This window comes from Falco cherrug, chromosome 3, assembly GCF_023634085.1.
Source record: "Falco cherrug isolate bFalChe1 chromosome 3, bFalChe1.pri, whole genome shotgun sequence".
NCBI lineage: Eukaryota > Metazoa > Chordata > Aves > Falconiformes > Falconidae > Falco > Falco cherrug.
In genome coordinates, this window is record NC_073699.1 from 37,287,330 (window position 1) to 37,308,974 (window position 21,645).

The following is a 21,645-nucleotide window of genomic DNA, read 5'->3' on the forward strand; positions in this document are numbered from 1 at the left end:
CACTCTTAGCAGAAAACTCCAGCTAGGACATTGCTGAGGTATCCACATGTACTGAGGGCATCACATACAACCTTGTATCAGAAGAGCATTGTAGTGATTCTAAGCTGGACACTGGCAAGTCAGGAAAAGCCTGAGGTGATTTGGCCTCCTTGTGTGCCTATATCATATAAAAGTCTTTAATTAAAGTCACATGCTGTCTTTAACCACTAGCCCTTTGTTTGACCCAGTGCACAGAATGGACAATACTCACTTAATGAGAAGCTAGTCAGTATTTTATTTTTTGCTTGCTGTTTAGCATGTGGCCCCATCCTTTGTTTACCACATGCTTCTCAAATCCTGCTATAAAAACCTAATGATTAAGTCCCTGTTGGGTGCATTAGAGCATTTGATTGTTTCATGAACATTCATGGCATTTATTTCCCTAACTCTATGGCATACTTATTATCTGGTGAGTGTCTGTATGGTCCAACAAAGCTGAATATAGTAATACTGAAAAAGATAAAAACAAGCATGCAAGGAAAAATTGTCCATGAGAGGGCCACACATGAGCTGCTAAGTATCTTCAAGTTAGAAGATTGTGGTCTAGATGACAGCCTCAACCAGTCTACATGAAAAGGGCTGCTACTTAATGGATGTGTTATCCTGACCAGTGACAGCTCTAATTCTTCTTATCTAGTGGATATCTCAACAGGAAATCTGGTATGTGCATGCAAGCGTATAACACAAGGGAGATTTAAGATAAAAATGTTGCACTGCACAAAACATTTTTAAAAAATAATCCTTAGAGCACTGAAGCATACAGTTATACTGTAAATTCTCCCTACTGGCTTTGTGACCAAAATCAGGGGCCAGCAGAAAGGAGCTTGTGTCATTCTCCTGTGTGCCCCTTTTCACAGTTACAGTTCTCACATGCTCATCCCTGCAAGCTTGGGGACAGCCACCAGAATCCTCACTGATGGCTACCGCACAGACACATTTTCATGTGTTGTCATAACCACTCTGGTGTAAATTATGCAAGAAACACAGCTCTTGCAAATGGGTGTCTCATCTCTTCCAAATGCTAAACATGCGCACCTTCTTCTCAGTGTTGGAGAAAAATCTGACTCAGATATGCCACCACAGACAAGAACACTGTCACGTGGTCTAAGAGCTAGGGAATTTTTTACAAGTCATTATTAAAACAGGATGACAAAGGAAGGTATTAACAAGGCTTGCACATATCTCACTAGGATGGATGCCACTGTCCTCAAGAGCTGCCCCAACTTGCACACTCAGACTTCTTTGAGAGCAGTTTCTGAATGCCCAGAAGTAGTCGTTGCTGGAATTACCTCCCCCTGAACCTGAAATAATTAGGCTGGCCCCAAAAATGGTCAAGTAACTCAGAAATGGTGTTTTGGTAGACTGTATGATCACGCAAGCCAGCACAGAAAGGAAGATCCCTTTCTGTTTACCAATTGCTTAAGAGATGGTGTCCTGGTTTCAGCTGGGATAGGGTTCATTCTCTTCTTACTAGCTGGTGCAGTGCTGTGTCTTGGATTTGGCATGAGAACGATGCTGACAGCACACTGGTGGTGTTAGTTGTTGCTCGGTCATGTTTATACTAAGTCAAGGACTTTTCAGTTTCCCAGGCCCTGCCAGCAAGAGGACTGGAGGGGCATGGGACACTGGGAGGGGACACAGCCAGGACAGGTGACCCGAACTAGCCAAAGGGATATTCCATACTATATGGCATCATGCTGAGTATATAAGCTGGGGGAAGAAGAAAGTGGGGGACATCTGGTATTATGGTGTTTGTCTTCCTGAGTAATCATTACGTGAGATGGAGCCCGGCTTTCCTGGAGATGGCTGAGCACCTGCCTGCCGATGCAAAGTAGTAAACTAATTCCCTGTTTTGCTTTGCTTGCATGAGTGGCTTTTGCTTTACCTACTAAATTGTTCTTATCTGAACCCTCGAGTTTTACGTTCCTTTCCAATTCTCCTCCCCATCCCTCTGGGTGAGGGGGGCAGTGAGCGAATGGCTGTGTGGTACTTGGTTGCCGGCCAGGGTTAAACCATAACAGATGGTTAATAACACTGTCCAGTTTTCTGATGAGCTGGTGAAAAATTATGTCCAGAACCCCTGAGAACTGACAGTTGTAGTGCATCTTAGATTGCCTCAAGAAAGAGGTCAGCTGCACTGTGACACTTAATGTTAGAAAGAATTAGGGCTGCTGCCAGTGGGATTTCCTAAACAGAATGTGTACATATGCTATGTGGTACACAGGCAAGATAAAATTCAAAACTTCACGGACATCTCAAATTTTCTGGAAGGCTGCAACAAACCCTGTGTTTCCCAGAGGTGTCAGCGACATTATGTGTACTGCATGGCTGATCTGCCCATGTGCTGGATACAGCTAACAGACCAAAAGAAGAGATGTTTTCTTTAGCTCAAATCAGCATGGACTCTCTGGCACATGTTTGCTCATGTTAGTCCAGTTTCCTAACCATAATTCTACTCATCTCCCCAAATGCATGCTGTAATTTACTTTCAATATGTACTTTTCCACTTCTGTGGAAAACTAAGGGGGATGCTTTTCTTCTAGAGAGAAAGCTTTTCAGTATGGAATTGCAGTGAATTGCTCAAGGAAGCCATTGGCTTGCCAAACTGAGGATGTCAAAAGGGAAAGAGAAATGGATTACTCCTCCACCTCTTTCCCTTTTTCTTTTCTACTAAGTCTAAAAAAAAGAGACTTTTAAATACAGTGAGACATTGATTTTAAGTCTACCACCAAATCATTCTCCAATTTTTCAGTTGTAATAGCTACTTATCTAGCAGTGACATTGTAAAAGAACTTTATTTCTCCAAGTACCACTTGGTGTGGTTAAAGAATCCAGTAAAACTGAGACTAATTTGCTGTCAGTGCTGGTGCACTAGACCATGAGGTTGTGTGTCAGTAGAAATCTGCATGTGACACACAGATTACAGGCTATTTTATATTGTCAAAATCAATCCTTCATTCAAATAAATGCATTATCTGAACCCTAGTTATTTCTGTTAGAAATGCTGCAGCTTGTTAAGAAAAGGGCATAAAGTCTTTCTCTGTAAGTTCTTGATCATTGCATTACAATTCCAAGCCATTTGTGAAATACTCCATCATTTAATTTACAGCCTGTTTCTCTCTGTGTGGGCTTCGATTACAGAATCATCAATCATTATACAGTATTAGCCCTGTGATGAACCATGCACTGGGTTTTTTTAGCTCTGGCCCCCAAATAAAGCCTTTAGTTTCTTCCCCATTACCTTCTGTTCCTCACAATTGCTGACAGGCAAACTGGAAAATCGTCCCTTTTATTCAATCACCTTGCTCTTTTTCAACAGTGGGAATTTGGGGCAGATTCAGTAACAATCCTTTTGGCTTCATCTAGTGCTACCAAGTCTCATGGACAGGTTTTTAAATCTTTCATTATCAAGCAAATATTCAGTACATGATTGGAAGCTGCTTCCCTGATTTTAACTCTGAATGGAATTCAAGCTTGATCAATGGAAAAATTTCAACAGGCCCAGCCCCTGTTGGTACACATCTACATGCAAGACTCGTGGCTTAATTATGCTTTGAGGGAACAAATGCACCAAAATAATTATATTTCTTGCCATTGCTGGAATCTTCAGGCCAGGGCAGCGCACCAGTATCAAGGTGGCTGGAGCATAGTAGAGGTCTGTGGTTTTTTTTACCTGGGGTGGGAATGCTGACAGCTAGAAGATGTTTTAGCTACAATGTGACTTGTGTCAGAAGCTATGTAAATCTGTAAAGGTGGTGAGATCCCAGTGGAGCACAGCCCAAAACAGGTTTGTAGAAATGCTGGGTCTGTTAAGAAGAGCTGGAGGTGGCTGCTTGAGTGGCAAAGACCAGGGTCACACTGCAGTAAAATGCCTATTTGAGTGCAAAACCAAAACCCAATAATTTTTTAACGCTTTATAATGATACAATCTCTCTGAGCAAGATTTACTACATCTCTGAGCAAGTAATGATGCACAGGCAACCTCACATAGCTGGGTGGCAGTTCAGGCACTGTCTTTAGTGGAACCTTGCCCTAGATTTAACAGCCCAAAGCTATGGTATCTTTCCCACCCAACATCATGAGTACCAGGTGGAAGTGATCAGTGGCTCACAGCTCAGGCTGATCTGGCACTTGGAGCAAGAGAGAAGTGACAGCAATTCTCCCAGACAGGCTGTTACTTGTGAACACGTTATTTGTGGCTTATTGCTGCGAGTGTAGTGTAGCACTGACATAGCTTTCTTGCAAGATTTTTATGCCACCACCTTTGGTTTTGTGGTACTGATGTCAGAGCATGCGTTACATACAGAAGCAAATGCCCTGGCTGATCCACTGCACTCATCAGTGGGAAATTGTACCTCAGGAGGCAGTACAGGCCTCTGGAATGCAGGTAGATAGTGAGTAGGGCAGATCTTCACAGATTTGCATAGAAGCCTCTGAAATACTATAAATAAATTATATCCTTTACTGCACATGGATTGGGAGTACAACAGCCAAATCCTGAACTGAGAGCAACTTCCCTATAGAGAAGGTACCATTAAGGCCTATTTGGGGTTTTTTCAGCATTAATACTTTTTACTTCTCTCACCTATTTTCTGCCTGTGTTGGTGGATCTGGATTTTCTGTGAACTAGGAGCTCTGAACAATATTGCTTTTATTCTTTTGAGAAAGTTGGTTTAGTAAATGTATTTAGTTTAATAAGGAATTCACTGTGCTCATCCATTTTCTGAAATCAAACCCAGCTTTGGAGATTAATTGCTGTTCTCCTGGAGCAATTAAAAGAGAAGTCTAGCTGGCAGCAATGCAAGGCTTTTGGGGTCTGTTTTCTAAAACAAATTTTTTGTCTCATACATCAAGATAAAATAATGCTCCTTGTCTTAATAAAATTTCAGAAAGAAGAAAGAGGCTGATCACCTCTCTTGGAAAAAAATTTAAAACTTGTTACTCCAGGATCATGCATTATTATACGCAGTTGTGTTCAATATATTCATTGACAGAAGTAATGTGATAAACATAAGATATTGTTTAGCCACATTTTATTTCTTACTAACATGAATGAAAATAAAACCCAGATTGTAAATACACCTTCAAAAAAGCTTAACTCCTGGGTTTACTTCTCTGTTACTGCCTAGTTCTATTCATTGAAATAAATGAGCAACATAAGGCCCTGTTTCCATGAGAGATTTCTCTAAATGAACACATTTTCATCATTTAGGTGATGATAACGATGATGCCCTGCTCCAGCTGAAGTAAGATAAACACACAAATGGAACACCTTTTGTACCTATACCACCATCCCATCCCATCCCATCCCATCCCATCCCATCCCATCATTACCCATCAGAAAATCATACCTGTGTGGCTGTTTTGCAGTGAGTAGTATAGAACAGGGATGAGTTTGCTAATAGTTGGTTTGTTTTTAAATGCAAGCTATTTAGAACCACTGAGCTCTGACTACACAAGAGCACTTTACCTGTGAAGTATCTTCATTTCAGAAAAGGTATATATCTTAAACCTAGGGGCAAGAAGAGCTTTTAAACCCAAATGTTGGAGTGGCCAGGAGTCCCTAGAAAAGACTAGGGATTACAAGTACAAGAGAAAGCCTCTGTAAGTGGCAACATACAATGTGGCTCATGCCCATGACCTTAATTGGAAAATTAGAAATTAAGATGATGAATGTCTAATATTTCTAGATTTCACTGCATGTATTTTGTAATTGCATAATAAAAAATAAATATCCATCTATTTCTAATAGCTCTCTTTCTGAATAACTCAGACAAAGGTGAGGTAAGTGTCTGGGGCAGGAAGATGATTATTTTGTTATGTTGCAGTGGAACTGAGAGAAATGCTTACAAGAAAACAATACTGAACATGATTTGAAGAGAAATGATCCCAGTTTAAAAAGCATACTTGTCACAAATACTTCAGTCAGACTTAACAGCTAAATGAGGTCTGTATGTGTTTACCTGCTAACTGGTGAAGAGCTTAATGGAGACACTGGCGTGAAAAAATAAAAGGGGCTGCTGATCTGATGTTACCTAAGGTTTTACTATTGCCTATTCTCTAATTCTTGTGGCCAAATTAGACATATGGCCACATCAGGACATGTAACTGGGACACCACTGGCCTCTTCCTTCTCAAATGAAGAACAGTTTCTGTTAATCTTGCATTGAAAGAGAAGGGGGTTTTTATTTCTACTGTGAACAGTGACATAATACATACACATTTACAATGTATTCACCCAAAATAAAATCAAAGAGGTGAAGGAGAGTTGCATTCAAGGATTAAAACCACAAACAAATGTGTTTATGTATTTCAAAGAAGCAACACATGAGGAAAGAGAAGTTCTGAATTTAAACCCTTTTGAATGAGATGGAGAATCAAACAGCAATGGAAAGCAGAACTACTAAGGTATTATCCATTCGAAGGCAAGAATACACATGAAAATGACTACTAAATCCATTGTCACAAATGTCTTTGAGTTCAGTGAAGCAGAGATATTTAGTGAGTTGGCATTGCTCGAAACCCACTAATCTCCATGAGCAGACTGAGATTCCAAGCAGACCAGAGAGCAAACCATTGTTAATCATAATAAAGAATTCGCTGTATTCAAATGAAGTCACAGCAAAGTGGATGTGTGCCAGTGCAGCACCAGTGTTCCAAGAGAAAGGCAAGCTATGAAATTATAGACCCTTCATCTCAATGTCTGCAATTTGCAAAATAAAAGAGTACAATCGAGGAGTACATTTGCAAAATGCATGTTCAAACGGAGTATCATTCTCTGTAATCTACTTGTGGATAACTAGCAGGGATAGATGGTGTTCGTTAACTAATCTCCTTTTTGAAAAAACTATGCTACACTTTAGTTATTAAACTTAAAATATTCAAAATAATAATTCATGTGACAGGCTGCTCACATAATGCTCTGTGGCAGAAGAGGTTAATTCTCCTCTAAAATTGGTGTCTGTTATTCTGTAAAAAGAACTCCATGCTACATAACCTACTACGTCGGAAAACAGTAATCTATGTCCCAAGTCTCCTAAGTTTGGGTTTTGCAGACAGACAAACTTGTGAGCAGCACAAGAGGCAATGTGATCACAGGAACAGACACACAGAAAGAAAATGGTCCAAATTTTTAACAACAGCTGTATCAAGTATCTTCAGGACACTTACCTGCATCATGTAGTTATCCCAAGCCTCTTTCACAAGGCTGTAATGTCAGTTTGATTACCTACTTCTCTTCTCCCCTGTTCCAGTAAACTGCCTGTGAAGAAGAGTTGCATTCAAGGGAAAACTGTGGGGAAATAAATATTGGAAACAAAATGCTTGGTTTCATCAGTATCTCTGCTATCATTCACTAGCTCCGGGGCAACTCTCGGGTTGCCATTCTACCCCCTGCCCCCCCACCCCCAACCCCCTTTGCTGTCCTTCCTCTGTGACTATAGCCATCCTCTGCTGTGCCTTTTCCTCCTCTGTGTTGTGTTTCCCTGAGCTGCTTCACTCTGCCTTTGTTTTCCGTTTTGAGACTGTGTTTATCTGAGTAACATGTTCCAAATGACTAACTCAGACAAGGCAGTAGATGTTCCATTAAACTGTAGTTCAAGTGAAACTCATTATCACGACACCTACACCAGACTTGTGCATTGTGTTAGCACCTTTTCACGAAATATCTTTAACGCCAAGAGTAGGGAAAGCCTCCAGGAGGACTGGGGTTGGCTTCTGCCTGTGCTCCCCTCTCCCCTGCTGCTCCATTCCTCCCACAACAAAGCCTGCTGTATAAGTTCATTCATATTTAAAACAAAAAAAAAGTTTATACACAAGTAATTTTGTTCTATAAACACCGGAAAAGAACCCTTTGTATTTAGTAACATTTTCAGTACCCACAAGGTTTTCATTTTGCTTACACAAACCACAGATTAAAATACAACACACCTCTACTGAAGGAGCCCAGCAAAGCAGAACAAGCTCTACTGTTTCCAAAGGAAACCCAACCATTTAGAAACCAAAAATTTAATTAAAATAATTTAGAAAGTCAAGACAAAACATTACACTTTAAAACATAATCACAAGAAGATGGCTGAAATACTGCCACTTCAAAAGGCAGTTTTTCAGTTTTACTAGATCTTCCCTTTCAAAACAAAGGCAAAGCCCTAATCACCAGCCAGAGAAATAAATCAGGTTTAGTATTTGAAAAGCTTCTGCTGTTTCCTGGGGGGTGCTGACTTGGAGAACAGAACGTGCCACAGCAATGAGTTGTGACTTTGTGTTTTGTACTGTGTGTTCTGCCCCAAACCCACACTGTGTTTTACATGACATGCTTGCATGCGTGTTATGCCTGTTCGACAGGTAACTGCTTGAGCACAAACTGCCCCGATGTAATCCAACTCACAGGCTCCCAGTTCATCAATTTTAGCTCAACAGTCATGAGGTGTGATTGAGCCACGTTTGGGTCCGTTTATGTATTTGCCGATTTCTGAGCTGCCCTACTTGTTTCACATTTCCAAATGTTATTTCCCACCCCCCACCCCTTCCCCCCTGGAGGAAGATTATAAAGGTTTTATGTGTGGGTTTTGGTGTGGGTTGTTTTTTTTCTTTTAGGGAAGCTGAAGTCTTACACAATCCTCCGATTTCAGTGATCGGGGCTTTGAAATGTTTGTTTATAACCCACTGTAACACTGATCATAGCACAGACCGTCCCCCACAAGGCAAACGCGCCTACCAGAGGCGGGCCGAGCCCGGGCCCCCAGCCGCGCCCGCCGCCGCCCGGGAGCTGGCAGGGGCGCGTACCGGCGGGACAGCACCCCCGGGAGCGCGGGCCCTACCGCCTCCTCTTTCGAGCGTACGGGCGCCGCCAGGGCCGTCCCGGCGCCCGCGACAGGGCGCTGCCCGCCCTCCCCCCCGCCCCAGCCCGCGGCCCCGGGCAGCGCGGCCGCCGTTCCCCCGCCTGCCCCTCACCGCGGGGCCCCCCATCCCTCCCCGCGTTGCTGCGTAACGATCGCCCCGCGCCCCGCCGGCGGCAGCTGGGCCGCGCTGCGGAGGGCGGGCATGGCGGACCCCGCTGACAGGGCCGCACAGGTTTACGGGCCGCGCTCTGCCGGCAGGAGGAGAAATCGGCGGCAAAAGCTGAACAGGATCGCGGGCGGGAGCATGGAGCGAGCGCGGCGGGAGCCCGCCCGGCCGCGCTGCGGGAGGGCTGCGTGGCGAGGGCGGACGGGCAGCTCCGCCGGCGCCTGCCTCAGCTCGTCTTCGGTGTGACGGCAAAGGGCATGTTCCCGGAGCGGGATCGTCTGTTTTACCGAGCGAGGCCGCTTTATTTGTGCCTCTCCGGCTCCAGGGCGTGCGTGTGCCTGTGCCTCTGTGTGTCTTTGGGATTTTTTATGGAGGAGAGCGGGGTGGGAGGTGGGAGGGGGTCTGCCGCGTTTCCTTCTGTGGAGAACAGGGCAGCTCGTTCCCGAGGGAGGACAGAAAAGCGGAATGAACAGTCTATAAGTTGTCTCTTTCACCCTTTTCTATTAGCGAAAACTAATCAAAACTTTCAGGTTTTCTGAAGACCCCTAAGGACTTGACTGGAAGGAGCACCTCCATAGAAACTGCCATCAGGGAGCTTCCCTGAAGAAAAAAAAAAAAAAAAAGAAAAAAAAAAAACACCCCAAACCAAAAATCAGCTTTAATGAACCCTCTACTCACTAGAAAATAGGAACTCGTACAACACAGAAAATGGCTCCTACATCTCAAGCTAGCGGCCTGGCTTTCAGCTGGTTAATGAAGGAACCTGTGAGGTGTGCGTGGTCCCAAGTTATCTGGCTATCTGGTGTTTCCCTTAAATTTTGGTTACGGTGGTATTTGCTTCGAGTGCCTTTAGGGTTAATGTCAGCGTGTGGTATGCAAGCCAAAAATATGTGACTGCCCATTTCAAAGCAGGGTATTAATCTCCAACACCAAGAATTTATGTAAATAAACCTATACTATCTTATAATTGGTAGCAAGATGATCAAAATAAAATTGTATCCATTGCTTAATTTATTGGAGTATATAATTTCATTGCTGGCTGACAGGTTTTTTTGTTTTTATCTCAGTTCTACAAAATTTGCAGTGGAGTTTGCATGTAAAAAGTGAGACTCTAAGTAGTGTTTTATATGGTCCTGTAATATTTATAAAATATAATTTTCCCGAGTGTGTGATCTGATTTGTTCATTTTGAAAGGAACAGCTGGTTATTTTCTTTGTAATTGTTACTTCTGCAAATTCAGCCTTGACTCTCAGAATCAAGCTGAGTTCTTTGACACTTCACTGAGAAAGAGCAAGGTGACATGCCAGTCTGGCAGATTTCTTAATATAAGCATAATCTAACTTACATGGGAATTTCCACCTAAATTAAGACAGTGAATGAATACACTTAAAATAATTTCAATTATCATCTTTCCTTTTCCAAATCCTCCCTTTAATTCCAGTGTCATTTTAGGGGTTGTTATTCACACACATTGTTGTTACTATGCATGAGTGATCACAAACTCCCCCAAACGGTTTTTTGTGTAAAAATTACCTCAACTGTGTATATATAATTATTTCTACTATATGCTCAAACATATGCATTACACAGGCCTATGTTTTCTGTTTCTGCCCTCAGTGTAGGCTGGTTGGGTTTGGGTTTTTTTTGGCCTGTGCTGCTTTTGTTAAGAAAAAGTGTTTTCTCTCTTCCCCCCTTCCCCCTTTGTGGTCACTTTAGGCTAATAAAGTAGGAAAAGTTTAGTCTTACTTTTTGCAAATTCATCCCTTTGTCTTCCTCAAGCTAGTTAATTTGAAAAAAGGGAACTGTAATCTTTGTATTAGTTCTGGCATGAAAGTCCAATGAGGTGACCTTTTTTTCTGGGAAACAAAGCCTTTTAAGAGACATAAACATGTAAATTGCGTGAAATTAATAATTGACAACAGCAAAAACTTTAGGGAGGGGTTTTAAAAAAGCCATGCAGTTCTGGTTGATGTTCATTCTCTCACAGTCCAAGGATGAACTATCCAGAATTCCTTTCCATACCAGTAAGGGTATTCAGAACTAGTAAATGTTTCAGAGCAGTAACTGAAAAGAGTAATGCGTAATGACTGATGAATTTTGCTGCTTCATTCCAATGCATGGTTGTTGCTGGAACCTCCTTCAAGCAGAAGGCATAGCCCTGTCTGCAGGGTGGCATTTCACTGCACAAGTCAGATGCAGAAGTGACCTTGTGCTCCCCACTCAGTTGATGAGTGAGGCAGAGGCATGTCACAGAAGCGACAATTTCGCTTACTGAGAAGGGGGTCGGAAGGTTGCCACCTCTCCTTTTGAGCAGCGTCTGGTAGACAATTTTCTGCCTAATATTGTCAATCATTCCCTTGTTCTTGAAGGTGCCTGGCTGTCCTCCCAGCTGGAGTGAGAACTTCAATGATCACTATAAAGCAAAACAAATGCAAAGTTTACAAAGGGGGTGTGGAGAAGGCAGGTCCCCAAATAAAGAAGTTGGCAGGGGCTCAAATGCCTGGGATTATGAGAGAAGTGGAACACACACGCGTGGTTCATGCACATGCTGGTTTGAATACTAAAACAAATATATTTTTTGCACACTAAAAAGTTAAAAATGAACAACCGCTCGAGCAGGTTGTGTTTAAAAAACTCTGAAGGTCAAATGTGCAGAAAATTGAGGGTTTCTTTGTTTCCTATTGATGCTAGACTTTTTTGGAAGGCAAGGTACTGAAGCATAGCATCCGTCTGGGAGGACGTAGCGGCAGAGGGGATCTTGCCTCTAGTGATAAAAAGCTGGCATTCATGGACAAGAGGGAAAATATTCAGAGACTAAAGAAAATAAATCAATAAATTTATTCTTTCCTTGCAGGCACATCAGAAAAAAAGAAGAAAAGGAGAGAAAAATGAAAAAGAAAAAAAAAAAAAAGGAAAGCAGAGCTAGCCAAGGCAGGATTAGGGGTGGTCCAGCAAAATGCATGCTGCAATGTATCCACCTGCTCCAGTGAGGCAAACTAAAGCACACCCATACTACTGTTTGTTAGCCATTGCTAGTGCTTGTTGCTGCTGGCAGCTGCATCGCTGACTGACTGATCGTCCCTGATGGAAGTTCTGGGACCAGCAAGCGAGGTGGTTACAGAGTAGTGCCTCCCTGAGCATTATGGAAGAATCCCTGCTTTTTGAAGCAAAAGGAATTATTTCCCCAATGTGATGTCAGGCAGACTTTGCCTGCAGTCAGGATCACAGAATAATGTAGCAGAAGCTGAATGGAACAAAATGTCAAACAGGTCAGTAAATAACTACATTAAAAATGAAAATACTTAATGAGAGATGGACCGTATAAAATGTTTGGGAAAAGTATGTATCATAAGAAAACTCCACCAGAAATTAATCAGTATAGACCAGTTAAGGCAGTGCCACAGAAAGCCAGATGTTTTTCTGTGGCTAGTGCACACATAGCTCCCAGTGGATTTGTTGAAAGAAGTTAGACAATAATTACACAAGATGAACCGCAAAGCTGCCACTGTAATTCACCTTCACAGCTTTTTCTAGAACTTCTGGAGGAAGATACATATGCTCATATATACTTATCATTCAAATTGTCTCATACGTCTTTATAGAGAGACACTTCTTTTTTTGAAATACAAATGGATTGCTATAGTTTGAGGCAAAGAAGCATCTGAAACACTTCTGCTGTGTTGGAAAGCCATATACACAAAGGGAGTGCGAATGTGCACATTAACTTTTAATAAGCTTGGAAATCATTAACATGTAAACAGCTATTATTACAGCCAGAGCCAGTACTTTCATTAGAGGCATATTATGCTGTAGTACAATCATGAGATATCTCTGTTAAGCTAAGTGATGCCATATTACCCTGTATATCACAAGAATTTACTCAATGTCAGGACGTGGCTATGGGCCAGAATTGTTCAGCAGTTCACCCCAAGAGTGCCAAGACTGAGTCTCAGGGGAAAAAATGTTGATGGGTGACAGTGGATTATGGCTTGTGTTTGACTCTTAACTATTTCTGAATGTAAAGATACTGAAGAGGACTGTACCTAGGACTCCCTGACTGTCCTTAGAAAACTTTACCCATAACTGAACTTTCCTGGGAAGCACTGAAAGGGCAATATGGGTTCAGCTTCAGCTCCATTCATACTGCAAATCAGACAGACTGGGAGAAATGAAGCAAACAGTCATTTCTATCTTTTGTTTGTATAAAATATTGTGAGAGAAGTTATTCTTACTACAGCTCCAATCTGGCTCGCCTGAGAAGTGCTAGAAATCTTTAACCAATCTGTTGTAGAGTTGTCAACACTGGCTTCTCATTGCATTTCATAACCCAGCAGGAGTAAAAAGCATTAGCAGCTCGGATTATTAATCAAAAGTCAATATCCTTCTTTAAACCCCTTCCCAGGATTGCCATGCCCATCAGCCAGAGAACTCTGGACTGCCGTTCCTTATCCCTCCTGACCCCAAAACTATTTTGCCTCCTCTCCTTCCACCAGAACTTGGTTACCCTCTTCTGCCATCCTGCCCAACTTTTCCAAGGCTCACCTGCCGTCCTGCTCTGCTTTGAGTGCTGAGGGGCCATGACCTGCCAGAGTCCTGGGGGAGAAGAGGCAGCATCCTGGAGGATGGAGCAACCTCCTGAATGCAGGCAGGCAGGCAGGCCTGGGATGTTATATGTGGCCCTAAGAACCTGTCTGGTCCTCCTTCTCTGCCTTCTGCCACCATGCTCCCAAACAAGAGAACCCAACTAGTAATTTTTGAAACAGTTGTTGTTGAACGGACAACTAAAAGCCTGATTCTCATTTAACAATCTCTGCTTTTCTGTTCACCCACCAAAACCTCAGGGCAAGAGGCCTCAAGTCAGCTGTATCTTACAGCAGAAACTAACCTGATAAAAGGGCTGAATAGAGTTCAAATAGAGGCTAAAGTGTGAGCTGTCATGGAAGTAACAGACATGTCCATGCAAGCCCAGCTATCCTGTATCACCACTATTTTCTACAAGAGATCCCTTGGTCTCCATCCTGTTTATTTGCGGTGTTCAGGCTAGCACATCTAATCCAAGTCAGTGATAACACCTTCAGTGCATATGATTTCTAATTTTGATTCTGGTTTTGCTACAATTAAGACATACAGACCTTTGAAAAAATCAAGGAACTCTCTCAACGTGTATCCTAGTATGCAGCAGAATGGAACCATCAGTAGTGTGATTATAATTTAGATAACTGTGAACACAGGCCACTACAGAAGATCACAATTAGGTTTAGGTTGTATTCAAATAATTTTAATACTAAGAGGTATTGGAATGATTCCATTTCTATGCCTTTGAGGTACAAGTGTGAAGGAATGGAGAATACCATTTAAATTCATGGTGGAATCCCATGTTTAAGACAGAACCTAAGCATGACTCTTCTGCCAAATCTAAACCTTAATTCTGAACATTCAGTGTAGGAATAAAACTAAAAAGCATATCTATGTTTTATGCAACATCAGCTTCAAAAAACAGTGACTGATCCATCCAACCAAGTATCAGGAAGCTAAATACTTATGCAGTGGCAGGAAAAAAGACGTGACATCTTGTGGCTATACATACCAGGGGCTTTGACTGCTGTTCTGCTGCGAGATGGGCCGACCTGACATTGCAGTGCAGCTGATCAAAGCCCAGGTAAAACACCTGGAGATGTCACTTTTCGGTGGGTGGGGAAACACTGCTGGAAGACCTGATATGCCAGAATTTGCCAGCAATGCTGTTGCAGATCTTGTCCAGAGGTGCACAGTCTCTGGAAACCTTCAAAGCATGGACAAAAGACAAGTGTTTGTGGGGCTGGGTTGAGAAAATTGGAACAACTTCCACAGTTTGATATGAAAAGGAATTCCATTATTTCTTTAAGAATGGGTACTGTATTATCTATGATTTCTTGCATAGGAAGTGCTGCATGCTATTTCCAAAATTAATAAATACTTATTTTTTAATAATGATAACAAAAAAATGTTATTTTTTGACAGGGACAAGTTAACCTAGAGTTAAAGGTGAAGCTTAGCCTCGTATTGACATACTAGGTGTACACTTGGCCTGTTGGCATGTCTCTAAAACAGATGTGCGGGGTGAAAGGCACCGAACACTGAAAAGGGAATTGCTGTAATTCACTTGTAAATGGAAAAGAATAGATATACGGCTCAAAGATAACATGTACGTGCAGACTTAAAACTTACGGAGGAAGAGGTTAGGAAAAGCATGTGACAACCTTAAGTATAACTCAGTCTCAGGAGGATTTAATAAATGGTGTAGATCCTATAATAAATTTAAATGGTGACTGCAATAACTTAAAACTGTTTGGAAACTATTTTAATTTTAAAAAGTTTTCAGAAAGCTATTTTAAAGCTTAAAGTGCAGAAGTACTACAATTTAAGCTGAAAATTATTTCTGTAACCATCCCAGATAGTTTTCTCCTCAACAGGGTGCAGACAGCTCTGGTTCGATTTTTCACCTCGAAAACCCCCAGTTTCTTCTCAGCCTTTTTCCCAAAAGTTCCATTTTTCCCATTTATGTGCTTTGCGGAGAGGTGAAATCGTTTTACCGCACCCGCACGCGAAGCGCCTGGCAGCCTGTCCCGCATGCGGAGGCTGCCGGGCACCCCCGGCCCTCCCGCCGCTTAAGCAGACCCGCGGCCGGCGGGGGCAGGGCGGCAGGGCCGGCCCGGCACCCCGCTCCCCGCGACGCCGCAGGTGGGCGGCGGGGGCCGGCGCCGCTCCGCAGGGAAACTCGGCGGGGGGGGCAGGCAGCGCGGCTCCGCGCAGCGCCTGGCGGAGCCGCGGTCGGCGGGAATCCAGTCCGGGTTTTGGTGCGGGGACCGGCGGCGGCGAAGAAGGGCGAGCGGGAGCGGACCCCGCGCCGCGCCCGACAGCCGGGTCGGGCCGGGTCGGACGGGCAGGCCGGCGGAGGAGGCCGGCGGGAGCAGGTGGGCGAGCGGCGGGGCGGCCGCACCGGCACCGGGCCCGCCTCGCCGCGCCCGCGGGGCCCCATGGCCGCGGCGCGGGCGCGTCCGGCGCACACACCCACCGCCGTCTCCCGGTGAGCGCCGCCGCCGCCCCTTGGGATCGGCGCTGCCGCTGCGCGCCGGCGGCGGGGCCGCTGCCCGCAGCCGGGGCTGAGCGCGGCGGGAGGCGGGCCGGGCCGGGCCGGGCCGGGCGGGCGGAGGCACCATGCAGGCGCGGCGCCTGGCCAAGCGCTCCAGCATGGGCAGCCGGCGGCTGAGCGCTGGGCCGGCGGCCGCGCAGGCGGACGGGGTCCGGCCCCCCAAGCCTGAGAGCGCCTGGAGGCCGCCCCGGCGGGAGGGCTCTGCCGCGGCGCTGGAGGAGGAGGACGAAGACGAGGACGTGGTGGTGGAGGTGGAAGAGGAAGAGGAGGAGGAGGAGGGCGGCCTGGGGAGCCCCCCCCCGGCGCTGACCGGCCACGGCAAGGGCCCCCTCCGGGGGAGCCTGAAGGTGCGTTCCGGGAGGGCGAGGGCGGGAGCGGGGCGGTGGCGGCAGCCGCCCGGCCCGGCTCGGTGCCGCCGCAGGGGCCCGGGCGAGGGTGCCGGGCCAGCGAGGCCGGGCCGGCCGGTGCCCCGGGCCGGGCCGGGGGAGCGGTGGGAGCGGCCGCAGCGGCCCGCCCCGGGCGGGCGGCCTGCGGCTGCCGGCGGGAGTGGAAGCGGGCGGGCGGCGGGGCGGCCCCCGGCGCTGCCGAGGTGCTGCGTGGCGGGGCGGCCGGTCCCAGAGGAAGCGGGTGCCGGCGGCGGCCCGCCGGGAGGACGGCGAGCTGTTCCCGGGGGCGGCGGGTGCGGGCAGCTGCGCGGCTGGACGGGGGCGTGCGTGGGGAGTTGCTGCTACCTGAAGTAGTTCGAGTATTAGGTCTTCCGCGGGCAAAGTGCGCGGCAGCAGAGCTGCTGGGGGGCGGTGGGGGCGTGCAGCCTGGCCGTCTGCGCAGCGGTTGTTTCAGGACCAGTGTCGTGCGTACGGGTGGTGGGGGCTGCGCGGTGCTGGGCAGGGCGCTGGGGGGCTCCGGCGAGGGCGGGGGAAGGTGGCCGTGCTAAGGAGACCCGGCGGGGGGGGGGGGCGATTTGTGAAAAGTTTCCGAGTGCAGCAGTGCGGCGCAGAGGCCCGGTGCGGATCCCATCTGCGTGTGCTCGGGCAGCCCTGTGAGCCTGGTGCGTTTTGAAGCAACCTGCTGAACATGCTTGCAGGCTGAAATCCCGCAGATCTAGGCTTAATTATTTTATCGTGAGGGTTTTTCTGTAATTAGCGTTCTCCTGGGCTAACCCGGATAGTAGGGTTAAGTCTGTGAGTAGGTCCGGGCAGTGTTCGAGTCATAGGTTAGGAAACAACCTAGTTAGGGAAAACAAATGTGCATGAAAGTTTAAAGGGTATCTATTTTGACTATTTCATTTTTTTTTAAATCCAGGTAATGATTCTTACTTAGCAAGTGATCGGGATAGGCCTAGTAGTTACCATTGGAGTCTTCTCTGTATCTACAGAAGGGGGAGGGGGGGGCAAACCAAGAAACACACCAAAACCAACGAAACAACAAAAAAAATCCCTAAAAGAAAGCAGCAGCAGAAATACAGGTTATCCCCATATAGCTTCAGAGCAAGTTTGTTATAGCAGGGACAGGGTAATTGTGATGCAGTTGGGTCATTTGACCCTGTCTGTGCAGCTCTTCAGTAAGTCTTGTCAAAGGCAACGAGATGTGGTTATTGTCTGCCTGGGTCAGACTGTCTGTGCTACTGAGGCCTGACAGCCTGGGACAGCTTTGTTGCTACAAGACCTTTTGACACTTGACTGGTAGCCTAAGGATGAAGGGCACCATAATGGGCTTCTGGTCCCATCAGTCTCCCCATGGCAACGAACAAGTGATAGAGGAAGCTTAGAGAAACTTCCCCTGTACATAGTAAAGGAAAAGTGTGAAGTTCTCAAGTGGAGCACAGTAATCTGAAATATCAACTGGATTACATAGGTGTCATCTGCCTATAATGTGGCAGTGTACAGTTTTCTTTTTATTGGAGTCTACTGTTCTCTTTGTCAGCCCTCAACATGCTTTTGTGTAGTAGGTCTGTTAATGTAAGTAAAGGTTGTTGATATTTCTGCCTTGCAGTTAAGACTGTATGTGCATATAAGAACATTGTGCTTTCGTGTGTTTGCTTCCCTGGATTGTAGGTCTGCTTCATAGATGAGATGAGTGGAGTAATGTGTGTCAGTCTACTTATAGTCTATGTAATAAACTCTCAAGTAATCTTTGGTAACCGGGTGCAGGTATTTACCCTCTTTGGAAAAACCCTTGTAATTGTCATAACTTGTTCTTGCTCTTCACTATTTATGCTTTGGAGTACTAAAAGCTAGAAAAACTGTTATAATTTAACATTTTAAAGGAATTGTCTTTGGTTTCTATATATTTCTTTAGGGATTGTTATCAGAGGAGTACATAAAGTTTAAGCTAAGGGTTCTTCCAGGTAATTTTCAAGCAACCAATTAAATGTGAGAGAAGCGGGCATAAAATGAATGCAGAGGTCCAACTGCAAAACCGCGGGAGGGTAATGGGACTGGCACAGCCTGGCTTGTGGTTTGTCAGACAGGATTCCTGCCAGGGAACTGGCGCATGGGGTCAGCAACATTTGACTCTCAGACCTGGCCTTCCGACTTAGGGTCTGGGAGCAAAGGGAATTGAAGGGGTGCTCACTGGTGGGAGAGGGCATCAATTGCTGCAGGGTCCATTACCCTTCAGAATAAGAGACATCCTGAAGAGCTTCAGAATTTAATCAGACGTGAAAGCAGAGTGGTACAGGTGCTGTTTTTGCAGTATATGGTATCCAGATAATGCAACTAGAAAGCAGCACACAATGTTTTGGTGTGTGGTGTAGATACAGATGGTGTACATGTACACTTAATATCTGTCCCATTAGGTGGAATGGCATTTTAAAACTAGCGGTTTCACGGGCTCTTCACAAAGTTACTTCTGTGGAGCGCCTGTGATACATGGATGAATGCATCATAGGATCTGCAGTGTAATTAATATATTTTAAAAGTGCAAGAGAATTTGGTCCACTGGTCAAGATGAAAAAAGTACCTGCACCATCAGGTCTTATAGCTGTGTTGTCTTCACCAGAAAGAAGTCCCCTGTGTGGTTGTGCCACTGGCAGTCTGGTTTTGAACTTCACACTTAAGTTTGAGGGTATAGAGAGAGGAAGGAGTACTTTAAAAGACAATTTCTAGTATTGGGACAAGAGAACAGATGTGAAAAAAGAGTGAGAGAGACTGTTGGTCATGGGGAAGAGAAAAAAATTGCTTTTTTGTATTCCCCTAGCTGCATAGATGTCCAGGTGGAGGATGCTGGAGAACACTTCTGTTGCTCTCTTTTCCTCTGTCTATTTTAATATAATGCTGGAAGAGGCAAGAGCATGCTGTGTGTAGCTGGTGGGTAATGACAGAGTAGCCAGAGAGTCTTTGACAGCCTTTTTGAGAAGTGCTAGGATTTCTTATTTTGGCAAAACTAGTTCTTTCATCTGAGTAACACTAAGGTGCTGATTTTACAGACCTCATTTTGCTTGTGAAACTTTGTCCAGCTCATACTTGCTGCATTGGCTGCATCTAGATTTCCAGCCATTTGAAATGAGATGAAAAAAGAATAAATAGCGTAATTACCAGTACTTTGTCTTGAAGCGTGGATTAATTTGTAGTCCTGTTTATTTCATCTTTTGTATGGAGCTTGGTTCCGATTCCACAAGCAGCCATGTTAGTACCACGCAGGGGTTAATTCACTCCATGGAAACAGCTGGTTTCAGTGATACGGAGAGAAGGTTTTGGAGCAGGGTCGTCAGTGGTCTGTGATGCTGTGTTTTTCTGGTACTTACAAGCAAGTCCCAGTGCAAGTAGCAGAGCTATGCTAATTTGCCTGTAAACTACTAGAGCACTATGGTTGAGGATTTGAGCTGGTTTTGAACATGGGCTTGTGATAACTTGCCAACATGTTGCAATGTTTTCTCTACTGTTGTGAATAGAAAGGGGTTAGTGCTTTCTTCTATTTAGCCCAGTTGAGCTGCCACTTTATTTCCAGCCCAGTTTCTACCTACAGGCTGAGAGTTTGAACCCAGGATATTTGTAATCCAGTTGATTGTGGGGGCTACTCCTGTTCCTCAAGCATTATGTTGCCACGGTCTCTGCCTTACCCTAAGCCCATGTAAAATTACTCATTCCAGATACTGGCTTGTCTGTGAGCACTTCTTGGTAGTTCAGAAGGATGAATTTCCCACAAATGGATTTCCTCCTGCAAATATGCAGCTCCCAAAATCATGGGAAATATGCCTCGCTCTTCATCTGCTTAGAGAGCTGTGCTGTGACACAGGAGGAATATGAAAGCCCAAGCTGTGTAAGCAAGACTTCAACTTCAAGCACACTAGGCTCAGTTTTACACCCCACCCCACCCCCCCCCTTGTGAAGTGGAATTTGCAACAGATCAGAAGTATGGAGAACATGCAAGTCTGTCCCAGAGGTTTCAGAGTGGGAATGACAGATGTTGGTGGGAGTCTAGGTTAATCCGGGGAAAAAGTATGATTTTCAACATGATTTTTGTCAATTTGTTTTGTTATGGGTTGGGTTTTGTCTTTTTTTAAAAAAGATAGAGACATCTGTGTGATAGATAGGATGAAGAAGAATCTTCAGAGTTTGTCTGGAAGAAGCCAGTTGCCTGTTACTAATGTGTGTTGTTTGGCTGGGTTGAATTCACTCTCTGCTCCTTTTCTCTGCATTCTTTCTAAAGCCTAGTGTGCATTCATTGTTGTCCTTCAAATCAAACTTCCAGTTTGTTTGAATGGACTATAGGCCCATCTTGGGCAAAACAAACTTTTTTTTTTTTCCCCTTTGATTAGCGAAGTGCTATTTAATTTAGCTTTCATACGTGTGTGCAAATATACTTTAACAGGCAGTTTGCAAAATGCAGACCTCAAATACCAGATTTGCTTAGTGGTGGAGAGATCTCTAAGACACGTTAGGAACTTGCATGCTAACCTAAAAGTAAATTGAAATGTTCCCTTTCAGACTAATAATGTTAAAGATACTTCTATAAATACTTCTGTTTATTAGAACATTAGATTTCATGTTCTGATCTTGGTGCAGGGACCTGTTAGGCTAGGCTGTGGGCAAACTCAGAACAAGCATGATCCTGCTCTACCCTCTTCTGCAAAGTTGAGGAGTAACAAGAGGGATAATTAATGGATACTGGTGGACAGTGGGGAACAACTAAAGAGTGAAATAAGAGAAGCAGGTAAACACCAGCAGCCTAGCCATTTCTTTGGAGGTATATAAACCTGTCTGATTTTTAAATTTCAAACTTCATTCAGTTTCTTACAGTCATTGAGTGAAAACCTGTCTAGTGAAGTTGGTGTGGAAACTGCACAACTAGACTTGGGATATTTTTGTTTTCTTCCTTATTAAAAATAAAAAAAAGCTTACATAGTATGGGTTACTGGAGGCAGAGCTGGGGGTGGTGAGGTTATAAGATGGTAATTTTTCTCTACTGTCCCATAATAAAGAATGAGTGGGAGTACTTTGCTGAGGATTTTTAATGTACTTTTTTTG

The 21,645-nt window shown here is 44.8% G+C and overlaps 1 protein-coding gene across 2 annotated transcripts in view; it reads left to right on the plus strand.

Annotated features, from left to right (window-relative positions):
- Positions 1 to 16,236: 16,236 nt before the first annotated feature.
- Positions 16,237 to 21,645, plus strand: part of ZNF704 (zinc finger protein 704) — a 97,852-nt gene continuing 92,443 nt past the window's right edge. For both annotated transcript variants that reach the window (XM_055704407.1, XM_055704408.1), the window contains exon 1: positions 16,237 to 16,524. In XM_055704407.1, coding sequence (XP_055560382.1) covers positions 16,243 to 16,524 — 282 coding nt within the window. In that variant the 5' untranslated portion in view covers positions 16,237 to 16,242. The remainder of the gene's footprint in view (positions 16,525 to 21,645) is intronic.